General features: G+C 55.9%; 1 protein-coding gene across 1 annotated transcript in view; it reads left to right on the forward strand.

The window, feature by feature from the left end:
• SCN5A (sodium channel, voltage gated, type V alpha subunit) overlaps positions 1-15,676 on the forward strand; it is an 87,720-nt gene that overhangs the window by 25,436 nt on the left and 46,608 nt on the right. The window contains 8 exon segments of the mRNA XM_014534938.1: positions 840-1,070; positions 2,549-2,612; positions 3,883-4,024; positions 4,521-4,718; positions 5,760-5,939; positions 6,563-6,934; positions 11,870-12,002; positions 12,793-13,031. Coding sequence (XP_014390424.1) covers positions 840-1,070; positions 2,549-2,612; positions 3,883-4,024; positions 4,521-4,718; positions 5,760-5,939; positions 6,563-6,934; positions 11,870-12,002; positions 12,793-13,031 — 1,559 coding nt within the window.

Below are 15,676 nucleotides of genomic sequence, written 5' to 3' on the forward strand. Positions count from 1 at the left end.
AGGTGGACGGGGTGGTGGGGCAGGGCCCTGCTGCTGGCAAAGAAGCTCCCTCACTCCCCATGCTGTGCTCGAACTTGAACTTCTCGTAGGGCAGTAGCTCAAGTGTCAGACCGACCGTGTCTACACCTGCTTCTCTGTCACCTCACGGTGTGGCGCTGGCTTCTGTAGGGAGCTGGGCTGTGCGACTAACAGGTCACGGCCTCTCCGCTTCGGGGAAGGGGATGCGCAGGGTTGGGTCCCAGAGGCACAGGGTAGAGGAGGAAAAGGCAATACAGGCCCACCCCGCCCCTGCACCTTTCCCAGAGGGGGACAGCGAGCCAGAACAGGCCCCTGAGGACATTACCAGCACGGCCTTGCCAGACCTCCCCCCTGCCCAGCCCCCCAGCACATGAACTAGATCCTCCACCAAGAGTGGCTGTGTCTCTCCCCATCACAGGATCAAGGCTGAGCCCCTCCATTGTCCTTGAATGGGCCTCACCTCAATCGCCTGTCTGAAGGCTATGTTTAAAGGGGCAGGCCCAGCATACCTTGGGACAGAGCCAGAGCGGGGCAGGCTTTGAGTCTTTGCTTCCTCAAGCAAAAGGCATTTTCCACGCCCAATTCATGGACGAGGCTAGTGGAGAGCCAGGGGGACTGGGCGCTCTGAAAATACACCCACAGATGGCTCCTGCCCCAGGGGAATCGGGACAGAATTTCAGCGAAGCAGAGGCCTCCTTCACTCTGCCCCCACCTCATGATGGCCCGCGTGGCCCAGCACCCCCTCGGGCTTCCCCCGCCCAGGGGAGCGGGAGGCCCGGTGCCCGGGGGTGACTCCATTGCTTGTTGTCGCCTCCCCCAAGGCCTGAAGACCATTGTGGGGGCGCTGATCCAGTCCGTGAAGAAGCTGGCCGATGTGATGGTCCTCACCGTCTTCTGCCTCAGCGTCTTCGCCCTCATCGGCCTGCAGCTCTTCATGGGCAACCTGAGACACAAGTGCGTGCGCAACTTCACGGAGCTCAACGACACCAATGGCTCCGTGGAGGCCGGCGGCCAGGTCTGGGACTCGCTGGACCTCTACCTCAACGATCCAGGTACGCGTTCGCCCCGGGGCCCGGGCCAGGCTTTCTGAGGCCTCCAGGGCTGGACCACCGCCCACACCGGCCTTGCCACTGGGCAGGCCTCCCTGCAGGGCCGTCCAAACCCTGCCTGACCCCCAGGAGATGCAGCTGCGGGCTCAGGGACCCCAGCCCCTACCCTTTGGACTCAGAGAGAGGAAGAAGGGGAGCAGATGTAGGGCTGCCCTCCGAGTTCTCAGGCTGCGTGGGAGATGATGCTTCAAGGTTGGCAAAGAAGGGGTTCGGGCTCAATGGAGAGCCAGACGGGAGCGGCAGCTGCGACATGTTGAGGGACTGGCCCTAGAGCGCCGGGAGCCGTGCGGAGCCCGTCCAGCCTGCAGAGAGGGGAGTGCTGGCTGGGGACAGGGTGGGACACGGAGCCGGCATAGCTTATCAGGCTCCAGAGCGGAGGCCCCACCTGCATGGCACGAGATTTTTTTTCAGTTGACCTCGGGGTTCCTTGCCAGGATGTTAATGCCACATGCGTGCTCCCCAGAACCCCATGAAAGGGAGGGGGCAAGCTTAGTGATTGCACAGTCATGTGAGGCCCTGTGGTGCCATTGCCCCATGGGTGACACTGCCATGCTCCGGGCTGGTGGCCAGCACATCTCTTGGCGAGTGCCATGGGTCTGGACCAAGGGAGACACTGTCCTAGGCCGTATTCCACAAGGACCCTGAGGGCCACTGTGAAGTGAGGGCCTCGCATGCACCAGCGACCACTTTGGGAAAAGAAGTATAGGCAGAACCTCAGTGGGGAAACTGGCATATGGCTCAGCTGTGGCCCCACAGCACTGGTTCCAAGGTTTCATGGGCGCCAGTCACCTGGAGGACTTCTGGGGGCCCACCCGGAGCTTCAGTAGATTGGGGAGGGGGCACCCAGGAAGTTACATTTCTCTCCAGTTCTCAGTTGACGCCGCTGGTCCCAGGACCACACTTGGAGAACTGCTGCCTAATACTAAGGCAGGGAGCAGTGAGTGCTGGGGACTGACGGATGGCCACAGAGGGGAGAGGACCTGGTCCTGCCCACCCTCCCCCGAGCCCTGTCTGAAGAGACCACACTCTGGCCACGGTGACTGTGGCAGGCGTCACTTCCATCACTTCATGCACAAGGAAGTAGGTCCAGACAGAGCTGGGCCGTCGCCTGCTGAGGCCACGCTGTGACTCGGCAGCCCAGCTGGAACTCTGCCCAGGCCCCTGCCTCCTAGTGCAGGGCCTCTCTTGGCCCGGTGGCCCCTTGTGTGGCATGAGGCAAAGTGCAGATGCTCCCTGTGGGGACTTCTGAGTCTCCCGAGAGAGCTAGGGACTCTGGCAGCTGAATGTCAGAGGAGGAGGAGGAGGAGGAGAGGTGGGAAGACCACCACCTGTGTCTCTACCTCTGCAAAGTCCTGGGTGCAAGGCCGGAGCCCAGGAGGCTGGGCCACCTTGACCCTCACCACTGGATATGTCTCTTCCAGAAAATTACATGCTCAAGAACGGCACCAGCGACGTGTTACTGTGTGGGAACAGCTCTGACGCCGGGTATGTGGCACTCCCCCCGCCGCCCCCCCGCAAGGACCACCTCGCCCAGCCAGGGGAGTCTCCTGGTGCTTTCTCAATATGCTTTCAGGTTTGGCCCGTGACCCAGGGTCAGCAAGGCCTCCCCCTGCCTCCCTCCCTGCCGGGTCCCTGGCAGCTTCCCCAACCCTCTCCCCTACAGCAGAGATGGCTGTGAAGGGGGTGAAGAAAGGGATGGGGGTACAGATCTGCAGGGAGGGCGAACAGAGCCCTGAAGATGGGGTGGGCCTGAGAGTAGCCTGGAGGCCCTACAGGGCCCCCGACTAGCTCAACCCTGGCTCCATTCCTCCCAGAAGCCCCCCAGGCCTGCTCCTTCCCACTCCCTCCCTGCTGGTCTGTGCATCGGGTCAGGAGTGAGTCTGGGCTCCCCTAGCAGCCTAGACTCTCCTTGACCTGCGTGTGGTACCACAGGCCCAGTGTCGTGTGCACACCGGGGCCTGGGTAGGTGATGGGCTATAGGATGTTAGGGGAGGGGACACACGGGCTCGCCTGGTGGGGAAGGTGTCTGTGGGGCTGTGGTCCCCCACCTCTGAGTATGAAGTGCCAGAGTCCTTTGTGTCACTAAGAGATTGTCTCAGGGTCTGAGGACATCAGCAAGGCACAGAGGCCCTTGGCTGATCCTCCCGCTTGCTGAGCCGCCCCTGCCCCTTCTCTCTCCTGCACGGCAAGCACACGTGAAGCCAGCCCTGGGCTCCGTCTCTGGGAGAGAGGCTGCCCCTCCAGCTCAGCGAACTGTGGGTCTGCCTCGTTGCACCCCGTGCACAGTCATTCTGTAGACGTGGCCAGGGCCAGCCCGCCCAGCCCAGAAGCATCCCCCAACCCCGTGGCCCAGCCTCTGCCCTGGGCTCCATCCTGTTCAGCTCAGCCAAGCCTCACTGCTGGCCTGCGTGTTGGCACTGTGCTCACTCCCATGGGGTGGCAGGCAGAGGAAGAGACGTGAGCCAGGCCCTCAGCACTTCCTCTGCGAGGGGCGAGGTGGCTCCGACAGCAGCCGGGATGGTGTGTCTTGTGGGCTGAAGGGGGCTGGGTTTGAGCCCAGCAGAATACAGACGGATGGAGAAAAGGGGAAGACAGGGTCCCTGGCAGGAGGAGGCCCAGCATGGAAAGCCGTGGGGGCAGCACCGGGCAGTGGGGCAGATGCTGGGCTGCCAGGAAGACGAGCCAGTCCCAGCAAGGGTGTCGGGGGCAGAGGACCCCTCACAGCATGAGACGGAGTCTGCGTGTCTGTCTGCAGGACGTGTCCCGAGGGCTACCGGTGCCTGAAGGCAGGCGAGAACCCCGACCACGGCTACACCAGCTTCGACTCCTTCGCCTGGGCCTTCCTGGCCCTCTTCCGCCTGATGACGCAGGACTGCTGGGAGCGCCTCTACCAGCAGGTGCGTGCGTGCTCGGGCCAGCAGAGGGACACCAGGAATGGGCTCAGGACCCCGCACCGGGGCCCAGGCTGTCCCTGCCAGAGTGGCTCCAGCAACTGAGGAGGGTCAGGGGGCAGGGGACCCTTGCATTTGAGGGATGGGGGCTCAGCAAACAAAGAAACTCTCTCTCTGCTGATGACCAAGTACCCATCCCTTGGACATTCTGCTCTGTGAGTGGGACTCCCCTCCACCCTATGTGATGGAATAGTCCCCTCTGTAGGTACATTTCCCCTGCTGACTGTGACAGGCTGCCCCCTCTGTGGGTGGGACACCCCTCCCTGTGTGTCGGTCATTCTCTGTAGGACACTTCCCTCTGTAGGTGGGACACTCTCTGGCCCCTCCCCAGGTGTGGCCATTTGAACGCCTGGCACATCCAGACTAGGCCACTCTGAAATGCCATGACCATGACCCAGAAGGGGGCCCAGGGAGGTTGACCTCTGCCCCCCTGATCCCCCAGACCCTGAGGTCCGCAGGGAAGATCTACATGATCTTCTTCATGCTTGTCATCTTCCTGGGCTCCTTCTACCTGGTGAACCTGATCCTGGCTGTGGTCGCCATGGCCTACGAGGAGCAAAACCAAGCCACCATCGCTGAGACGGAGGAGAAGGAAAAACGATTCCAGGAGGCCATGGAGATGCTCAAGAAAGAGCAGGAGGTGGGTGAGCGGTACAGCCACGGGGCCTCCAGACCAGGCCCTCCCCTGACTGTGGGTGCCTGCAAGCATGGTGCCTGCTGGGTGTGCTGGTGCCTGGAGGTGTGGTGCCTGCTGGGTAAAGGTGGTTCCTGTGAGCATAGTGCATGCTGGACAAAAGAGATCCATGTGTCCATGAACATAGTTATCCTGGTCACAGGTGCCTTCTGGTGGGGCAGTGAGAAGGGTCCAAGGTTGGAGGCCTGAGCCAGCCTAGAAAATAACCACAGAGCCATAGGAGGTTTGGCTCAGTGAATAGAGCGTTGGCCTGAAGGTCCCAGGTTCTATTTCAGTCAAGGTCATGTACCTCAGTTGCAGTCTTTTTTTTTTTATTATTGATTTTTTACAGAGAGGAAGGACAGTGAATAGAGCATTGGCCTGAAGGTCCCAGGTTCGATTTCAGTCAAGGTCATGTACCTCAGTTGCAGTCTTGATCCCCAGCCTGGTGGGGGCACATGCGGGAGGCAGCCAATCGATGTGTCTCTCTCCCATCCATGTTTCTCTCTCTCCCCCTCCCTTCCACTCTTTCTAAAAAATCAATAAAATAATATCCTCCGGTGAGGATTACTAAAAAACAATAAATAAAAAGAAAACCACAGAGCAAGCCTGTTGGAAGCCAGGCTGTAGACATCTACTTTCTTCTCCCTGCCCCATGCCACCACCCCCAGCACCCATTTTGGCTAGCCAAACCTTCTAGAAGGTCCTCTGACCTCTAGTTCTTTCACTTCAGCTCATTGACACCCCATCCATCTGTCCCCCACACTCGCCTCTTCCAAACGCTGCCACGTCGGCCACGACTCTCCTCCTCCCTGGACTTGGTTCTTTCATAGAACATTCTGGGTCTGTCTGAGCTCATCTCTCCATGATGCCCTGATGTGGGATTAAATGTGCAAGTCCCCTTACTGATGGGGAAAACCAGGGCCCCGAGAGTTACCTGGTGGGTCTTAGCCTGCGGCTGCATGTAGTCCCGATGACCAAGACATCCCTTCTTCCGCCCTTTTCCAGGCCCTCACCATCAGGGGTGTGGACAGCGTGTCCCGCAGCTCCTTGGAGATGTCTCCTCTGCCCCCAGTCACCGCCCACGAGAAAAGGAGCAAGAGGGGGAAACGATTGTCTTCGGGGACGGAGGAGTGTGGGGATGATAGGCTTCCCAAGTCGGACTCGGAGGATGGCCCCAGAGCAATGGTAGTCCCCCGCCGTGGCCCTGCCCCCGTTAGGGCAGATCAGAAGCCCTTCATGTCAGGCCCCTGGTACAGTCACCGATGGCTGCTCCCCAAGGAGGGCATCCCGCAGCCCCTCCCAGCCCTTCCTGTTTCCCATGGCCATGTTTGGGGTCGAGGAGCCCCGGGCAGCGGGACGGGGTAGGTCTGGGTGTTATGATATCCCACATTTCAGCCAGGTCCCCAGCATTGATCTGGGACTGGTAGACACCCTACAGTGTCAATTGGTAGGACGCCAAGGACAGGCCCATATGAGTGAGGGGCATGGCTGCTCGGGCCAGGCTGGTCTACACTGCAGGAGCCTTCCTGCCTCCTCTCCCCCTGCCCAGCCTTAGCCCAGGTGAGCGTCAATCTCAAAGCCCCAGAGGCACAAGCTACAGGTGAGCAAAGGTCCCCCAAATGACAAGATTGCTCTAGCCCCGCCCCCCTTCCCTGAACACCCCACCCCTCGGCCCAGCTCACCCAGACTGTGTGGCCAGCTAAAGCCCGCAGTCCTCTGAGAAGGTGAGCTGGACGGATGCCACAAGAGATGAGCTGGGAGCACCGGAAGGGCTGTCGTGGTGATGTCCCCTCTGCCTGTGCCCTCAGAACCACCTCGGCCTCACCCAGGGCCTCAACAGGACCTCCGTGAAGTCATACTCCAGGCGAGGGAGCATTTTCACCTTTCGCCGGCGAGATACGGGGTCGGAGACAGATTTTGCCGATGATGAAAACAGCACGGCGGGGGACAGCGAGAGCCACCGCACGTCACTGCTGGTGCCCTGGTCCCTGCGCAGGCCTAGTGTCCAGGCACAGCCCAGTCCTGGGACCTCAGCTCCCAGCCACGCCCTCAATGGCAAAAGGAACAGCACCATCGATTGCAATGGGGTGGTCTCCTTGCTGGGGGCAGGCGACCCTGAGGCCACCTCCCCAGGGAGCCACCTCCTCCGCCCCATGATGCTGGAGCGCCCCCCAGACACGGTGAGCCAGCCCCGAGATGCAGCGCCAGGGCAGAGCTGGTCTCCAGCTCATCACCAGGGTCGGGTCGAAATACACTCACCCCGTATTTACTGAGCACCTGGTGTGTGCTGGGTTCTGGGGGTGCGTGATGCTGACAAACAGGGATGATAGTTAAGTATTTAATAATTGGTAAATGACAGCTAAGTGTTTAATAATTGGTAAGGCCGGGGCACTGAGATGCCACGGTGGCACGGAGCCAGTGTCCTGAGGACCCCTGTGTACCCTGTAGACCTGCTAGGTCCTTGGCAGTCCGGAGCCTCCTGGGAGAAGGGCCAGAATGCCAAGGGGACACTTCCCAGGTTTTGGCCAACAGTTAGTCACCAAGTCTGAAACGTGTCAGTACATTAAAACCGGTGACTCAGTACTAGCCCAGTAAGTCGTGTGGAGGATGGGAACAGAGAAGAGGGAGAAGGAACCCCATTCACTAGGAGGCATTTAGACAAATGGAAGCAAAGGTGGGAGCCAGGCTGCTCTCTGAAACTCCCAGGGGTGGTATAGAGGAGTGGACCGCACCCCAGGTTCTGGAGACGAACTGGTTTATAATCCGGCTTAGCTGCACGGCCGTGGGAAAGTTACTGTGCGTCTCTCGCCTGTAAAATGGGTTAAAAATGCCCATCGCAGGATTGTTGCAAGAGTGAAGGGCCTCACATGGGTAAGGCAATTAGGATGAGCGTATGATGTTGTGATAACATCATCATAACATACTGTCATTACCTCGTCTGGGGGAGGCAAGTTCCAGGCCTAGAAGACAGCAGTGCAAAGGCCCTGAGGCAGAAACTAGCCTCGCCGAGGGGAGGACGTGCCATGAGGTCAGTGTGGCGGGAACCCAGGGAACAAAGGGGAGAGGAGTTGGAGTTATTGTCAAAAAGGTAACGAGGAGGGGCAGGCTAGGTCATGAGGGACCAGTTAGAGTTGTCATCTCTCAGTCAGCCAGTCCCGTGACAGACTGATGGCCGCCTGATCAGTCCTTGCTGACCCCTGACCCCCATCACAGTGCCCAGAACAGCCCGCCCAGGCAACGGGCAAACACGTGGCTCAGACCCCAGTGCCTACAAGGACATGGAAGAGGGCAGGCTCTCTGAGGAAGCTGGAACAGGACAGGGAAATGGTCAGGAACGGGGAGGGGAGGCTGAAGAGGAACAGCTCACAGCCAAATGGCCTGTTTTGCTCAGACGCTTGCTCTAGCTGCGCGACTCTGCACAGATTCACACAGCTCTCTGTGTCCCCCATTCCCTCATCTGTAAGGGGACAATAAAGGGAATGTCCACCCCAGCAGGTTGTGGCGAGGACTGAGTTAACACCTGCCCGATGCTCAGCCCAGTCCTTGCCTCATGTTCCAGTCATTATTATTATTATTATTATTATTATTATCTGTGATTGTAATTATTGAGCAGGAAGGAATCAAGACTCCTGGGGCACAATGCACAGCGCCTGGGGCCCTCACACTCCTCTGGGGAAACCAAAGGGGAGGGGGGGGCTCGGAGCAGACCGCAGCTTCCGGGTGAGTCCGGGAGGCCGCAGGCCATCCCCTGTAGGGTGGGGTACCTGACTTCCCAGGAGCACCACATCCCAGTGGCTGCAGACCCCGCTTCATGCCCAGCCCTGGAGCCTCAGCCCCGTGGAATCGGGTCAGCAGCCTGGAAGCTAATAGAACCTCCTAATCTCATTAGGGAGAGAATCGTCTCGTAGGGCACATGTCGGGAGGAGTCCGAGTTCAAACACTTCATTACCGGGAATTCTGACTTCAGCATTCTCACTTCGGTGGGGCCCATTTGTAACCTTAAAGGGATTAGCTTGGCCAACGGGGGTCATTTGCGAAGTTAAAGGAATTAGTGGGCCGAGATGGAGACTCTGAAAAGTTAAAGAGATTAGCAGGCTGCAGGCCCCGGGAATGCCTTCCTGGCTTCTGGTTCCCGGTGAGACGCATCTACCCATTTCTCATCAGAAAACAAAGCACAGTGTCAGGCACGTAGTGGGCGCCGAGTCAACAGGGGAGGGCAGGAGGGAGGGCCACCCCAACAGACAGCGCATGTTTCATTTATCCAGATTGCTGATCCCTTGCTGACCCCTGACCCCCAACACAGTGCCCAGAACAGCCCGCCCAGGCAAAGGGCAAACATGTGGCTCAGACCCCAGTGCCTACAGGGACACGGAAGAGGGCAGGCTCTCTGAGGACCGGGAAATGGTCCTGTTCCCTGTTCCCTGTCTGCGTGGCTCAGACCCCAGTGCCTACAGGGACACAGAAGAGGGCAGGCTCTCTGAGGAAGGTGGAACAGGACCGGGAAATGGTCCTGTTCCCTGTTCCCTGTCTGCCTGGGAGTGCCTGTCCCAGAGGGTCAGGTGGGGCCGGGTGAGGCACAGTGAACAGCCGCTCCCTAGATTTCATCCCCTTCCCCCCACCATCTAGCAAGTGAGGGGCAGAGCTAGAGCTCTAACCCCAGCCTCCCCATTCCCAAGGATCTATCCATCCACCAGGATGTATCCAGGGCCAGCTGGCTGCCTTGAGTGCCACTCAGTGTTTGAGACTCCAGGGTTATTGCAATGAAACAGAACAGACAAGAGCCCTGCCCTGGTGGAGTTTGCCTTGTAGTCAGGAAGACAGATAGTGAACGGGTCAGCATTTCCAGGTAGCAATAAGGGTCATGTTATAGGAAGTTGCCAGGGGGAGGGATGGGGATGGGAGCTATGAGTTAGAATAATTGGGGAAGGCCTTCCAGCGGAGCTGACATTAAAATTGACAGGCAGATGATTTAGGGAGCCAGCCACAAAGACATGGGAGCGTAGTGTTTTAGGCAGAGGGAACAGCAATTGGAAAGGCTCTGAAGAGAAATGGGCATGACACGAGAGAGCCGGGCAAGACCAGGTGTGGTGGAACCTGCGGGAAGGGATCTGGAATGAGTTTGATGAGTTAGGATTTGGACTATGCAAAGCCTTGTAGGTCATAGGAAAGTTTGAATTTATCCTGAATAAGATGGGGAGCAGTGGGCTGGGGGGAGCTGTTGATCAGAGGCATAGCATGATCTGATTTTTAAGGGACTCCCTTTCTGCTGTGTAGTGGATATAGGGAAGAGAAGAAGAGGTCAGTTAGGAGGCTATTGTGGTAGTTTTAGGAAAGGGGTGATGATAACTTGCACTAGAATGGTGTATCAGTCAGCTATTGCCACACGTAATGGTGTGTAACAAACTACCCCTGAAGTCAATGGATGACAAGTTTTTATTCTCACGCTCAGTCCTCTGCAGGTTGACAATGGTTCGGCTGGTCTAGGTTGGGCTTGGCTGGGCAGCTCTGCTTCGGACTTCACGTTGGCTTGGCTCCACACTGGGTCAGACGTGGGGCTGCTCCTGTCTATGTGCTGAGTGAGGCCCAGGCTGCAGGAGTGGCAGCTACCGAGGGAAGCTCTTTTCTGGGAGGATGACTGGAGCACAAGAGCAAGGCCAATGGCACAGCTTGTTTCAGGCTTTTCTGTTCGCACCATGTCCACTGACATTGCATTGGCCCAAGCGAGTGTGTTACCAAGAGGACAGGGAAGTTTGTTGGTCCACCCTGGAAGGGGAAAGAGTAAATACTTGCTAAATGATAACTCGAACTCTTACCAACAGTAGAGGAGGAGGCAAGAGGTTGGGAGGATTTAAGACAAACTGGTGAGTTCCGCTGGCCAGGAGTACCTAGGTACTGTTATTACACCAGCCACCTCAGCCCTGACAGGTGCCTCTGCTCGCATACTTCCAATGACAGGGAGCTCACTACCTCCCTGGGCAACCTTTCAGGGCAGTCCCCCCAGTTGCAAAGGTCGACCGGAACTTGAGCCCAGATAAATTTAGCTCCCACCCCAGGCCCTGGCTCTGCCACCCTGGGTAGCCTAGGCCCATCCTCCCTGTGACCTATAATGGTCATAGAACCTTGGTCTTGCACGCTGAGCAGCCAGGTGCCTTCAGCAAACCCCAGCGCCGGCTCACAGACTGTGGCGATGCAGGGCTGCGCTGATGGGCAGCCTTCGTGGGCCGCCCGTGGTTCTGTGGGGGGCAGGGGGGTGCTGAGTGAGCCCGGAGACGGCTGCTGCATCCGCCTTTGTCAGGACACGTCTCCAGCTGCAGGCCTGGTTCCTTCCCCTGCAGCAATGAAGCGAGCACATTGAAAACAGGCCCCAGGGTGCAGCCCAGGGCACACACATGGAGCTGCCTCGCTGTCTTCATTGTCTGTATCAGAGTCCAGAATCTGAGTGTCCCCACAATTGGTTTTCAAATTCTTCCGACTGATTCGTTGTTTTGTTCCTGTGGTACCGGGGGCAGTGCTGCAATGGACACCATCGCATGTATGTTTTTGGCGCGTGTGCATAATTATTTATGAGGTTAGATGACCAGATGAATAACTGCAGAGCCAGCTTACAATTCTCTTGGTGGAAAGAGCCAAAGTGTCTCCACAGAAGTCGCCACCAGCCACGCGGAAGCCTTGTGCTTTATGCTGCTATGACTGTCGCCAGGGAGCATGGCAGATTTTTTTTTCAGCTTCGTTATGTTCTTGACTCTAGGGAGCTTGTGGTCAGTTAAGACTCCCGGATCATCCTTGCATGGACTAACATGTACAACAGCATCTGGTTAATAGAACTCGGTCATGTAGTTCCTGTCCACAGTCAAGAACCACCATTGCCTGGAGATAGTGAAGAATAGAGAATGAAGGAGATAATAATTGTTGAGAGGGGTGGGGTGGGGGGATGTTAACTGGAAGGGAGGTGGGAGCAGAGAAGCCCAGCACCCGCTGTCCCATCAAGACCCCCATCCTGTCTCCCTGTGACCTTCCCAACCTGAGTCTGAACCAGCTGCCCCAGGCCCAGCAGCTGCCCCAGGCCCAGCGGACACCGGTCCCCAGGTTGACGCCTATCTCCCGATGGTACGCAGACCACTCCGTCGGAGGAGCCAGGCAGACCCCAGATGCTGACGCCCCCGGCTCCGTGCATGGATGGCTTCGAGGGGCCAGGAGAGCGGCAGCGGGCCCTCAGCGCAGTCAGCGTCCTCACCAGCGCCCTGGAAGGTCAGCACCCCCCGGCCCTGGTCTCATCCAAACACTCCCACTTCCGGTCTGGGCACCCTCGTCCTTACCCGGACCTGAGCCAGGCCTCCCCCAGCTGCTCGCCTGCCTTGGACCATCCCCCAGCGGTTCCAGACTTCTCCGTCTGTGTCCCCTGCCCCAGGTGTTTCATTCGTTTCCGCTTGTCCTTTCCTGGGCATTGTCAGGAGCCGTGTCTGTTGCTTTCAAGCTTTCCCACAAGTGTCCTGGCCTGTCCCAGGTGCCGATCAGTCTCATCTGGTCCTCCCCTGAGCCCCTCCCTGTCTGCCAGGGGCCATCCTCCCCCAAGCATGCCTGCTCTGGCCTCATCCCAGCCAGTCCCACCCTCGGCAACACCCATCTTGTTCCCTCCTGCCCCATGTGTGTTCACAGTTTCTCCGGCCTGTCCCAGGCACCACCACACCCCCTGTCCTAACACGTCCACAGCTATTCACTCCTGAGTGTCCTTAATATCTGAACTCGCCTGTCTCGGATGCTGCCTCCTTTTCAGTCTGTCCTGATCTGTCCTGTCCCAGTTTTCCCCACATCCATCCCTGCCCCCTGCCCTGTGGTCCTCTTCTCCCATATTTCCAGGGTAAGGAGTCAAGACACAGCCCCCCTCCCCTTCCCTTTGTCTTCCCTGCCCCTTTCGAGGACCCCCTGCCATGCATCAGCCCTATCCCCTCCCCGGCTAAGCCACCCATCTTTCCGGAGCACCCTGAGTTATGTATGAATCAGTCAACAAAAGCAAACCAGCTCCCCGGTGTCCCCCCAGAACTGGAGGAGTCTCACCGCAAGTGCCCGCCATGCTGGAACCACTTCGCCGAGCGCTACCTGATCTGGGATTGCTGCCCCCTGTGGATGTCCATCAAGCAGAAAGTGAAGTTCATGGTCATGGACCCCTTCGCCGACCTCACCATCACCATGTGCATCGTGCTGAACACGCTCTTCATGGCCCTGGAGCACTACAACATGACGACGGAATTTGAGGAGATGCTGCAGGTCGGAAACCTGGTAAGGGCCGCTGGGAGCTGACTCCAGAGGGGGCATCCGGGTGCGAACGGCTCTCGGGCAGCTGTCCCAGCCTGCCTGGCTCTGGGCGCAGGGATCCAGAGGACAGAAGGATTTTCCGATGGTGGGGTCATCGTGGAAGGCATCGTGAAGTAAGGAGTTTCAGCATCAGCATTTAAGGAACTGAGAGATGTAGTTGGGAGGGAGAGGTTGGGGATAAAGGTGAATGAAGATGCTCAGAGGTGACAAAGCAAAAGGGAGGTGGGGGTGAGCCTGAAATGGGTGGGGACGTGAGATTTGGCAATAGTAGATGGAGGAGAGGAGGGGGTGCAGAAGGAGGCAATTCTCTTATAGCCAGAGTTTCTGTAGGTGGACATCGATGTTTGTTGGATAGAGAAGAGGATGGATAGATGGATGGATGGATGGGTGGGTGGATGGATGGATGGATGGATGGGTGGATGGATGGATGGAGAGAGGGATAGAGAGATGGATGGATGGATGGATGGAGGGAGAGAGGGATAGAGAGATGGATGGATGGATGGACAGCTGGTTGCAGCGAGTAAATGAAGCAGAGCCAGATTTGAATTCTGACTCAGCTCTTACGAACTATATGTGACCTCAAGCAAATCACTTCGGCTCAGTAATTGCACAAAACATATTTCTTGAATTTAATAAATGTAAAATTAGTATGACAATGTCAGCTTCATGGGAAGCTAATGAGGACTGAATAAGATAATACGTGTAATGTCCTTGGCTCAGAGTTTGATAAACAATAAGCACTAAAGATAAATGATAGCTGTGGTTATTACTGTTGTTGTTATTATTAAAGAGACTGTCCCTGGAAGTCAGGATGCCTGGGTTCTAATTCTGATTTCTTTCTCCTGAGATGAAACCAAGCCCCACCTCTTCACTAGAAAAAGGGGAAACTGAGGCCTGAGAGGGGACACAGTGGTGACAGAGCTGGGCATGTAGCTTCTATCTCCTGACTCTGAGCGACAGAGCCCGATTGGCTGTGTCCAGATAAACACAGTCAGCCCTTCCCCCAGGGGAGCCCCAGGAAAGGCTGGCAAAGACCCCACTGGTTTCCAGAAGGAGCTCCCAGGATCATCACCGAGTTTGGGGAGAGGAAGGGAGTCATTTGCTCTAACCCCTCTCTTCCTGCAGACCCAGGCCTGTCTTGTCCAGCTGCACAGGGGCCCACCCCCAACCAGGCAGGCAGGTCTCCCACACTTTGGGGTATGAAGATTGTCTTCTCTTATTACTTTCCATATCCAGGACTCTGGACAGTTCTCTGCAGGATCTAGTCAGATGTTTTCACAATTGTGTGCATTTGCTATAATTCTAGTTTTATATGCAAACGGGAGGGAAAGCTGTGTCCCAGTCTGCAGGTGCCTCATCGCCCAGCTGTGCCTCCCTTGCGTTGGTCTTCAGATGGCGGTTGCGTCGGGTTTCCGTTGAATGCGGTTTTAGTGGAATGTGACCCTTGGTTTGGACCAAGCTCCAAGTCAAGGTGATGGGGAGCTCTGTTGGCTTCGCCGGATCATTAAGTAGTGATTGAATCACAGCTGTGTTTAACCTGTGGTTTGATTATTATTAGTTGGTCATGTAGTTGGATTATAGCTCTGTTTGGTTCTGTTTGGAGGGCTTTATTGCTAGCACGTAAGGTTTTTATTGTCTTGCAGTTAATATATTTTAGATGGATTAAATAGTCAATGGAAAGAAGCAAAACCACAAAAATAAACATGGGTGAATAATCTTGGTAGGGGAAAAGCCTTTCAAAGCGTGCCACTAAAGACAAATTCCAGAAAGGAGGAGATTTCTAGAGTTGAATAACTTTTAGCCCACCATATAATCAAACGTAAAAGGCCATGCTGTAGGCAAGCCTGAGAAGTCTCTGACTGCGAAACAATTAAAGGTATAGCCAACATTCTTTGACATGCAGAGCAAAGTTCATGAGAATGTAACAAAAATGCCCGCGTGCCAAAAGCAAAGAGGGACTTAAAAACCATAGCAGTAAACATGACATGGTTCTGTCGTTGTTCTGGATGGGGGTGGGGAGTCGTTGATGCTGTGAGTAATCTGGGGGTTTGGATTTCAGTGACCATGTAGAGAGAAGACGTGTCTTTGGGACAGTGTGAATAGGGGTTGGAACTAAGTAGCCCATAGGTATATGATCCTACCTTCAGTAAAACGGTGAACCAGAAAAACCACACACAGACACTGGGAAATGATAAAGAAGGAAGCTTATCAGTCTCAGCCAGCGAATGCAGTACTTAGAGGGAGATTTATAGCCTAAAGTGTACAGGGAGGAACAAAAGTAGGTTTGCTGTTATTCATTTGGAAAATAATGCAAAATTAATAATTAATAGTAATACCAGAATAAACTCTGTGTTTCATGTACTCACAACTGTAAACCCACTCTTGCCCTTCCCTATATACATTAAAAAAGAAAAGTTGGAAATTAATGAGCCAGTCATTTGATTCAAGTAGTTAGTAAATATGAAAGAAAAGTAAAGATAAAAGCAGAAAATTAATGCATAATTTTAAAAATGTAATTATGGAGAAGTTTTTTTATTTTCTTTTATCAAATGAAATGTTTTATTTTTTTAATAGTTCTTTATTCAAAGTATTACATATGTCCCCTTTCT

This window comes from Myotis brandtii, unplaced genomic scaffold (assembly GCF_000412655.1).
Source record: "Myotis brandtii unplaced genomic scaffold, ASM41265v1 scaffold134, whole genome shotgun sequence".
NCBI classification, from domain to species: domain Eukaryota; kingdom Metazoa; phylum Chordata; class Mammalia; order Chiroptera; family Vespertilionidae; genus Myotis; species Myotis brandtii.